Source organism: Musca vetustissima, unplaced genomic scaffold, assembly GCF_032173495.1.
Source record: "Musca vetustissima isolate MV318-11 ecotype Yass unplaced genomic scaffold, APGP_CSIRO_Mvet_v1 utg524737, whole genome shotgun sequence".
In the NCBI taxonomy this organism is placed as follows: domain Eukaryota; kingdom Metazoa; phylum Arthropoda; class Insecta; order Diptera; family Muscidae; genus Musca; species Musca vetustissima.
The window spans coordinates 1,724-12,768 of record NW_026889223.1 but is presented as its reverse complement, the minus strand read 5'-3'; the positions used below and the strand labels follow the sequence as shown (position 1 = coordinate 12,768).

The 11,045-nt window shown below is 32.5% G+C and overlaps 1 protein-coding gene across 1 annotated transcript; it reads right to left on the bottom strand.

Annotated features, from left to right (window-relative positions):
- Positions 1-5,162: 5,162 nt before the first annotated feature.
- Positions 5,163-10,751, bottom strand: LOC133336920 (mitochondrial pyruvate carrier 1-like). Its single transcript, XM_061545191.1, has 3 exons — positions 10,659-10,751; positions 10,494-10,594; positions 5,163-5,338 (listed from the first exon to the last, which is right to left on the bottom strand). Exons 1-3 carry the CDS (start codon positions 10,739-10,741, stop codon positions 5,163-5,165), a joined length of 360 nt encoding a protein of 119 aa, XP_061401175.1. The 5' UTR covers positions 10,742-10,751.
- Positions 10,752-11,045: the final 294 nt, after the last annotated feature.

The window sequence follows — 11,045 nt, the reverse complement described above, 5'->3', positions numbered from 1 at the left end:
TTCGTGACAATCATAAGGCATGCATTTTTAAAGTGTAGATTTTTTGGAATAGTTTTTTTGTGACCCTCATAAGGTATTCATTTTTAAGGTGTCGATTTTTTGAAAACAGTATTTCTTGACCCCCCTAAGGTGTGTTTTTTTTAAGGTGTAGATTTTTTGAAAACAATTTTTCTTGACCCCCCATAAGGCGTGGATTTTTAAGGTGTAGATTTTTATACCCTTCACCACAATGTGGTACGGGTATTACGTTTGTACCAGGCCAAAGGAATCGAGATAGACCCATGGTTCCTTTTGAGAATATGTATAGAATCACTTTCTAAGTCAATTTATGCATGTTCGTCCGTCTGTCTGTCCATGTTAAATTGTAAACAAAGTACAGGTCACATTTATGATCCGAATCGAATGAAATTTCGCACAGCTCATTTGTTTGGCGCAAGGATGAACCCTATTGAAATTTGGAAAAATCGATTCAGATTTAGATTCAATATATATCTTCGTCCGATTTAAGGTAAATAGTGTGCCAAAGTCCCCATATATCTTTCGATTTTCCCGAAATTCGGCACAACGTACTAAATTAAGAGTAGAACGATGTGTGTTATATTTCGTAGAAATCGGTTCAGATTTAGACACAGCTATATATTTTCGACCGATTTAAGGTAAATGGTGCACCAAAGTTCCTAAATATCTTTCGATTTGCACGAAATTTGGCACAGTGTAATGAATAAGATCAAATGTGTTAAGTTTCCTGAAAATCGGTTCAGATTTAGATATAGCTTCCATATATATCTTCGTCCGATTTAAGGTAAATGGTGTACCAAAGACCCTATATATATTTCGATTTGCACGAAATTTGGCATAGCGTACTGAATTAAGTCTAGAATGATGTGCAAAAAGTTTGGTGAAATCGGTTCCGATTTAGATATAGCCCCCATATATATTTACGTCCGATTATAGGTAAATAGTGCACCAAAGTCCCTTTATATTCTTCGATTTGCATGAAATTTGGCACAACGTACTAAATTAAGAGTAGAACGATGTGTGCTAAATTTCTTAGACATCGGTTCAGATTTAGATATAGCTCCCATATATATTTTGTCCGATTTTAGGTCCCAAAGTCCCTTTATATCCTTCGATTTTGACGAAATTACGCATAGCTAGATTTGATGTGTGTAAGTTTCGGGAAAATCGTTTCAAATTTCGATATACCTCCCACATATACATATACAATTTTACATAAATGGTGCACCAAATTCCTAATGTTTGTCCGATTAACCCGAAATTTTGCACAACGTATCAAATTGAAAATTGCATGACATTATCGGGTTTTGTTGAAATTGGTGCAGATGCAGCCATAGCTTCCATATGTACGTCGAACGGGTGTCTGATTGAGATTCATTTTTTACACAGTGCGGCGTACCGAATAGGGTATATCAAGTTTGCTAAATTTGTCCCATGGTACGCAGACGACTCAAAATCTGCCCGAATGAAATTAAATTTAGCATTGGTTGCAGAATGACATGAGTATGTTCCTTCGAGGGAACATTGACATGTAATTGTAAGGATACATATCTACAATATAACCAAAGTGGTGAAGGGTATCATATAATCGGCCCAGTCCGACTTTACTACTTTCCTTACTGGTTTGAAATAATTTTTTTCGTCACCCCCATTAGGCGTGGATTTTTTGAATATTTTTTTTCTAAAGCCTTAATTTTTTTAAATATTTTTTTCTGACGGCTCATAAGGAGTGGTAAAATATTTTTTTCCTAGAATTCCCTAAGGAGATTTTTTAAATAATTTTTTTCTAAAGTTATTATATTATTTTTTAAACGTTTTTGCAGATATCCTAATTTTGAAAGACAGAAATTTGAAATAAAAAATTATTTGTCGGATTTTCACCATTGTGAATGCTTTATTGGCTTTGTTATTTTCTTTAAAAAAACACACAGGACATCATATTCCTTTTGGTGTCATTACTTCCAATTTACAATTAAAAAAATAATATCAAATTACAAGCAAGCAAACAACAACATTGACTAGGACAAAGAATATTATGTCAATTGAATTATGAAAAGAAAAAATATTTAAAAACAAAATTATGATATAACGAAAAATTTATAATCTTTTGTACTTGGAAATAACAGAAAATTTTAACAATAAGCAATAAAATAAAAAAAAATTACACAAAAATGCTAAACAAAAAAAGAATTGTGAATAATGCAATTAATATAAAAAATTAAATATAAATCTAAAACAAAAATATATATTTATAAACAAAAAATAATAAACGAAAACAAATACTTTGATGACCTCTTTCATACTTTAATAAAAAAAAAAACAAGCAAAAATCCATTTTATAACGAACAATACACAATAAAAATTTGAATATAATAATAAAAAAACAACAGTAAGAAAAGTAATATTTGCATTCTTGTAGAATGCCTTTAATGAAAAAACAAAAGAAAACAAAAACAAATAGATTATTTAAATCTATAGAAAAATGTTAAATTTTTTAACGTAAATAAATAATTAATTATATGAAAATAAAAACATAAATCTGATCGTTTGTTTTTACTTATTTACATTGAAGGTAAGTAAAATTTAATGGAAAATAGTTTAAAAAAAAAAATCTAGAGCTCCAATAAAAATGAAAAAAAAAAATAGTTAAGAAAAATCTGAAAAAAATTAAAAAATCTACGCCTTTAAACGAGTATTAAAAAATCTCCAAAAGAGATTACGTCTGACAGAACATCAACAATATTTTTAAAATATCTACGCCTCTGACATAACACCAACGATATCTTTTAAAACATCTAATCCTTAACAAGATCATCAAATGATATTTTTAAAACATCTATACCTAAAACCAGTAAGGAAATTAGTAAAGTCGGAGTGGGCCAACTATATGATACCCTTCACCACTTTGGGTATATTCTACATATGTATCCTAGCAGACGTTGTGTGCTTGTTATATATCTATATCTGAACCGATTTCAGAGAAACTTGCCAAATACTGATTTATATTACTTCAGTACGTTGTGTCAATCGGCCTAGCTATGGATCTTTTGACGAAACTTAACAACATCATTCTAGACTTAATTCAGTACCTTATACCAAAATTCGTGCAAATCGAAAAATATATAGGACGAAGGTATATATGGGAGCTATATCTAAATCTGAGACGATTTTCACGAAACTTTGCACACATCATTCTGGACATAATTTAGTACCCTATGCCAAACTTCGTGCACCATTTACATAAAATCGGACGAAAATATATATAGGAGCTATATCGAAATCTGAACCGATTTTCACGAATTTCAACACTCATCGTTCTAGACTTAATTCAGTACGCTATGCCAAATGTCGTGCAAATCGAAAAATATATAGGGACTTTGGTGAACCATTTTCATAAAATCGGACGAAAATATATATGTGAGTTATATGTGTGAGTTATATCTAAATCTGACCCGATTTTGTCGAAACTTAACACACATCATTCTGGGCTCATTTCAGTACGATATGTCAAATTTCTTCATGCTAACCGAAAGATATATAGAGACTTTGGGGCACCAATTACCTAAAATGGGGCGAAAATATACATATATATGGAAGCTTTATCTAAATCTGAACCGATTTTCATGAAACTTAGCACACATCATTCTAGACGCAATTTAGTACGCTTTGCTAAATTTCGTGCAAATCGAAAGATATATAGGGTCTTTGATGCACCAATTACCTTAAATCGGATGAAAATATATATCTAAATCTAAACCTATTTTCACGAAACTTAGCACACATCATTCTAGACTTAATTCAGTACGCTATGCTAAATTTCGTGCAAATCGAAATATATATAGGGACTTTGGTACACCATTTACCTTAAATCGTAGAAAGATATATATGGGAGCTATATCTAAATCTAAACCGATTCTTCCCAATTTCAATAGGGTTCGTCCTTGGGCCAAATAAGTGACTTGTGCCAAATTTCATCCAAATCGGATCATAAATGCGACCTGTACTTTGTTCACAAAAATACATGGACGGACGGACATGCTTAAATCGATTCAGAAAGTGATTCTATGCATATTCCAAAAAGGAACCATGGGTCTATCTCGATTCCTTTTGCCTGTTACAAACATATGCACAAAGACATAATACCCTGTACCACTGTGCGATGAAGGGTATAAAAAAACTACGCCTCCGACAAAACCGGAAAAAATATATAAAAAATATTTTTTAAAAGTCTACGCCACTGTTACAACACCAAAAATTTGTTTTAAAAAATCTATGAAATTATCAGTAAAATTATAAAATAAAACATTGTTAAATTCCTTATGGCTGAGGTTGCACCTAACATTATTCCAGCGGCTTGAGCCTGTTTTGAACTTGATGTCTATACATCATTTGATTTCGCTTTAATTAAAACACACATAACAATAGTTTTCAGAACACTTAATATTTATTTATCACGTCGGTATGTATGTGTACGTATGTTCATCAAATGGCACCTTAGTGGACAGCAGCAGACAATTGTAGCTGTTGTTGTTGTTAATATTAATTTAAACTAAAGACTAGTTCAACTTGTTTTTGTTTTGTTACTAAGTGAGATTAGTTCTAAAATTTGCAATTATAACACAAGGCATGCATTATTTTGTTTATATTCTAAGTAAGGTTGTTGTATTTGTTGTACATTTGATTATTCACTAACAGTGTGTGTGCAATTTTACATAGCGTGCGTTTAATTCATATCAGCGGCTGTCTTTCGAATATCAATAATAACACCAATTGTTTGTCGTTTGGATTTTTTTTATTTTTAAACTACTGAACAAAAAATTGTGTTTATTTAACTATGCAGGTAGCTTAATGTTATTCCACTTAATATGATGTAATGTGCTGTTGTTGATTGTACAAAACAACAGGTGATAGACAGGCGTTTCCCTGAAGATTAGATTACTAAGTGTGTGTATAATTATTAGGGGGGTTTTCTTTACATATTTGTGTTCGTTAAATTTCCTCAGGAAATGTATGATTTTGTCTTTGTTTAAAATATTTTGTACACTTTCCTTATTGGTAAAAAAAAATCAGAAAAAAACTAAACAATAAAATTGTTCGTTATCTGTCCCTGTGTTTATAGCTTAGCTTCTGGGTACTCTTGACTTTTATGCAGCTCCCGCCTGGGGTTCATCTTTCTTTGTCAGATAATTGTAATTGATGAAACGTACACCTTGTATCGATTGTGCTGTGGCATTGGTAACGTGGCAGGCGAACAATAACATATTGCGAGGTTGAACTTTCCATGCGAAACGCATGAAGCAGCAGGAATATAAAGTAAGAGCTGAAATGGAGAGAATATGAAAAAATAAATTAATATAAATAATTAAAATAAATTTATTTTAAATATAACTGAATAGATCGATCGTCTAAATTATGGCATGTCCAACTTGAGAAGGACATACACTTAAGCCATTTGAGGCCTGTTGTGCGCTCTAGAAATGCGGAGAAAGTCAAGAATTAGTGAAAGTTTATATTAAAAACTTTTGGGTTTGATTTCCCTATGAATCTAGAAATTCCGTGTTTTTGCGAACTCCTTCAGTCTTCACCATTCACACCCCATCAGATCGGTTAGTCCGTGAAGAGTCGGGTTTGCCCAATCGTATGCGATTTTTAGCACCGTTTCGGCTTTCCTGCATCTGTCATCTGCATAACAGACTGGTTCAAATCCTTCGTCGGTTAAGTTCCTTAAGAGTCCGTTTATGGTGGTTACCACAGGAGCGGTGACAAAATAATTTAGGTAAGTATAAATAAAAAATAAAATGATTCCAATACAGTTCTAATATATGTATTTCTTTTAAGATCTTATTGCAATCGAAAGGCTGATACTTGTATTTTTGGATCGCCAAGGACCAATGCATTATTTTGAGTGTTTCCAAGACATGATATATCAACAAAACCTTCCAATTTTCGACACTACAAAAGCTAGGCTCAGCTTTTGGAAATTTTATAAAAATTCAAATGCAATCGTAATTAAGTTCCTGACAAGATCTCCTATGTTTCCAGAATATTATATTAGGTGTGGGGAAAAAGAAATCCATTATTTGTATATGAACTATAGGACTTTATTTAACGTGCTTCGGAATGTCCAAACATCTACCGTTTAGTTGTATGATTTGTTGTCATTTTAAAGGTAACTACATAATGCCTCTTTCATAGAAGTTCTGCTCTCTATTTGCAAATTTTCACAATCCTACCTAGATACCATTTTTTTTTTCATTAAAGAAATTTTGCAATGCAAAAAAAAATATGATAATCGCTTGGTGGCAAGTCCGGACTGTATGGCGGATGCATTAAAACTTCCCAATAAAGCTTCCAAATTTTCTGGCGAGTCACTGTAGATGTGTGTGGCCTACGTTATCCTGGCGGAACAAGACACCTTTTCTGTTGGCCAATTCTGGCCGTTTCTGTTCAATTGCTATCTGCAAACGGACCAGTTGTTGACAGTAGAGATCAAAATTTAGCGTTTGGCCATATGAAAGCAACTCATAATAAAAAATCCCTTCCACTCCCACCACATGTATAGCAAAACCTTCCTGACCATTAGTCCTGGTTTGGCAACTGTTTGAGGTGCTCCACCGCTCTTTGTCCACGATCGTTATTTTTTTCCGGAGACTTCTTATTTCTGAATTCCACACATGACTGAGAAGACAAATCTCCGGCAGTATTTAAATCGTTGGATAATCAACTATATATGTGGACGTCGAACTTATTGACATGGTTGACCGTATTGAAGGCCTTCGATAGGTCAAATACAATTAAAATTAGTTTTGGACTAAATATTAAGCCACCTTCATTCTCTGTCTGTGTTTAAATGTGAGTAACTCGAACCAAGCGGAAACGTCCTAATAACAACAAATTGTACATTTTAATAAAAATATCAACGTTTTCAAAAATCATCAAGCCCCCAACATTCACGTTATTGAACTACGCATTGTTAATCCCTTTATTTATGATTGTTATTATTTCATTTTTAGTTGTAAAAATAATTTAACTCAAAGTCTGGCCGCTACGGGTATTGGAAAATTCCAAGATCACGAAATTCATAAAACCCTTTTCAAACGTTTATTATAAGATCAGATGATCAAGTGACATCGAAAACTACTGAAAACGTAGGCCTAGATGGCGGCATAATAATCGAAATTGTAATATGTGACTGCTTGCAATTAAAATTAGTTATATTCACATATCGGCATTCTTGACAAAATATGATCATTTTTATCTTTGTTTAAAATTGAGTCACTCCAATCAAAACGGAAATATATTTCAAAATTTGCATATTTTAATAAAATAATAAAAAATAGTTTTCAAAAGCCACAAACACCTAAGGCTATTGAACTGCACATTGTTTTGTTATTAGTATTCCGCTACTTATTCATGATTATTATTTTTATTATTTAATCATTAGCTGTAAAGGTAATCAAAAGAATTATCTTCATTTTATTCACATCGATTCATTGACAATTGCTTATTCATTCATTCATTTATGTGAAGCGTGCTATCGATCATCAACAAATAGAGTGAAAAAAAAAACAAATCTCAGAATATAATTGACCAATTAATAACAAAAAACAACAAAAATTAAATGCCATAAATGATAATTGTCAAAAAATTGTTGTTGATTTAATTTATTACTAGGTAAGCGCAAAAACCGTGGACTAGAAAAATTAATCTTTTTTTTTGGTGGCATGAGAGTGTATTTGAGAATAGGCGAAAAAATGAGGTGATTAAAAAAATAAAACTGAATAGTTTTTTATTTACTTTTTTATTTTTGAAAATGATGATAAGATAGACTAGACTCTCTAAATAAAAAGGAAAAATTTTTGCTAGACTTAAATCTTATCAGTTGGAGGTGCTAATGACTACAGATAATGTAGCGAGGAATAGGCAAATAGAAATCTTAACAGCTGCTAACAGAGTGTTATATGCAAATACAAAAAATAAAATCTTAATCAGGCCAGCATAACGTGAACGCTTTTAAAAATGCAAATTTTAATGCTGTCTCTGTTATATGGAGATGTTATTTAATTTATTTGAAATGCAAAAAAAAAAACTTTATTGTGGAGCTGAAGGTTAGGCAGTTTATGTCTATGATTTCAGGGCCATTAATTATTTATATGCCGACGGCCTCCAGTCTTTTGGACGAGCTGTCTATATCAGACAAATAATCAGAATTATTTGCTGGACCCACTATAAATGAATTATGATATGAATTAATAGTCAGCAAAAAAATAAAGAGTACCAAAGGACTGTCCCTTGCTGGGATAGAGTTTTTAGGTTATGAAGCTTAATATTTAATAAAAGAGGCAACACCCTTTTTTATAAAGATTGTGGGATTTAGAAGAGGGATTCGCTGCTAAGGAACCACTTTATAGATTTTAGTGTTGATATTGTTCCCGTGTAGGTATAGATTGTCAATGCATCCAATTTTTGCCTATACTGACCGATGGTATACTAAGTCCATATATTAGCAGTATGTATTACAGAGGGAGTCAATGTATTTGGAAAGTGAAAGTCAAGGCTATCTGAATACCTACCATGATTTTAAACCGATGGACATAACTAAATCGGCATAGAATATATCTCTGATCATATATATATATATATATATATATAATGGGTTCTTGAGGTATTGCAAGTATAATTACAAATTTAATAAGACATCTATCTTATGGTGAGAGTTATAAAAAGGAGTGGTGAAGGGATGCTTATTGAGGTACGCAAATTCATTTTTGCGAACATTTTATTCACGACGTATGAATTCCTCATATGTCTGTCTTCCATTCAGATAATTACTAAGCCAGGTCTTGTTAACATTGGACAATATTGAATCTATTATGTCAACCCATCCGAATCGAGGAATAAACCTCTAAAATGCTTCGAACACGGTCTTGGATTCTTCATGATGGTAGCATTGCTAGCTGGAGGTGTTCGTTTATTCCTATTCTGAATTTGTTTTTACGCCAAAGAGGGCTATTTTCAAGATCCATCATATGGGAGGTATACCAAATTTTCGCCCGATCTATCTAGTTTTTCGTCAATTGGTTAATAGACCCAATCAGAATTGAACTGCCAATTTCCATCAAATTTGGTTGAATATTAACAATTTAAAGGCCAAGTTACATTTTCAAGTCCTATTATATGAGAGGTATACCAAATGGGGGTCCGATCTATCCAGTTTTTCGACATTTGCTTTATATTATATTAGAAGTACACTGTCAATGTTCATCAAATTTGGTTGAATATTGCGGCTTTCTAGCCCAAAAAGCGAATTTTCAAGACCTATTGTATGGAAGGTATATCAAATTTTGGTCCGATGTCTCTAGTTTTTCGTCTCTTACTTTTTAGCCCTAATTAGAAGTTAATCGTAAATTTTCATCGAGTTTGGCTGAATATTAACTATTCTATAGCCAAAAAGAATGACATTTTCAAGACCCATTGTATGGGAGGTATACAAAATTTTAGTCCGATCCGATTTGGCTGAAATTTTATATGCCAAAAGAGTGACATTTTCAAAACCCATTGTATGGGATTATATGACGATTTATACATCAAAAGAGTAAAAATTTCAAGACTCTTTATATGGGAGTTATACCAAATCTTGGTCCGGTCTATCCAAATTATTGTAACTTGCTTTTTAAGCCAATAATTTCATCCACATGCGATAATCCATTCTATTTTTGGCCGCTCTTAATATGAAGCCTTTATATGAAAACCTGCTGAACTTTGGATATCAATTTCTCGTGAAGTACTTCTTCCTTCTTCTTCAAGACCACAACCACATCCAAATGGTACAAATATTGTGGCAGTTTATTTTGAAACGAATGGCACAACAGTGGTTTGGGGGTCATATCTCTCAGCAAGGGTTTACTTTCTCCTATGGACCGATGTCAATACCGGCTACGCAACATAATCTCAGATTATATGAAAAGTTGCCGACCTTTGGAAGTCCATTTCTCATGAAGATAACACTTCGACGTATTCAGGACCGTGCCAATCTCAGTTAATTTTAAAAGGATTGACAAACGGAATTTTGGAGGTTCACATCTCTCTCAGGAAATATGGACTTCCGTAAGAACATAAATATATTCTTGTAATCAGGACTTAGAGTGATACTTATAGTACAAATTTTAAAATGATCAGATCGATATTATCAAACCTAGTCGATGTTGGATTCATTAAGAGATCTGATTATACCTAAATCATACACAATTCCATTCTGCGATATTTTTTTTTTCTTCATATACCTATACCAGATTGATGCCTTTTCTACCATATGGAAAATCAAGTATTCATTTTTTCAAACATTTATCATCTTATCTGTCTGCTACCACTTAATATTGAAAAAATAGCTGAATTTCCAGAATTTTTTTAGTTTTGAAAATTAAAATCTATTCCATTCTAGTTATTTTATATATGTATATAGAAAACAATCTTACCCAAGGTCATGCGACCAGATATGATTTTAGGATCCTTATTAATATCAGCTAAAGCAGCAATTGGAATACCCCAGTTGGCAACGGGACCCCAGAAATGTGTGCTATATAAAACAAACATTATTAAATAGTATATTTTTTATATCAATAATAATTCAAAATACTCACCTCATCAAATATTCCCTGAATTCCTTGCTCTTGAGATTCTCCACCAACTTTCCAAAGAGACCAGCTGCACGTTTTTGCGACATGATTTAACTTGTTTGTTTTCTATTAGGCTGCTCCACAAAACAAAAACAAAACTGTATTACAGTACACTAAGGTCAGACTTAGAAAATAAACACACTATGTGTACAATATGGCACTTAGAAAAAAGTTGTTGCTGTCGCAGGCAGGAAGGCGGTGAGTGTAAGTAACGCAAGATTACGTTTGAAAAGTTCCACAACGACGGTTGTCTTCCACTCGATTTTCAAGTTCAAGGGACCAGCAGAGCAGCTCTAGAAAAAAATATGACACGTTTAAAGAAATCTCTTGTTTATTAATGATGTAGCATAA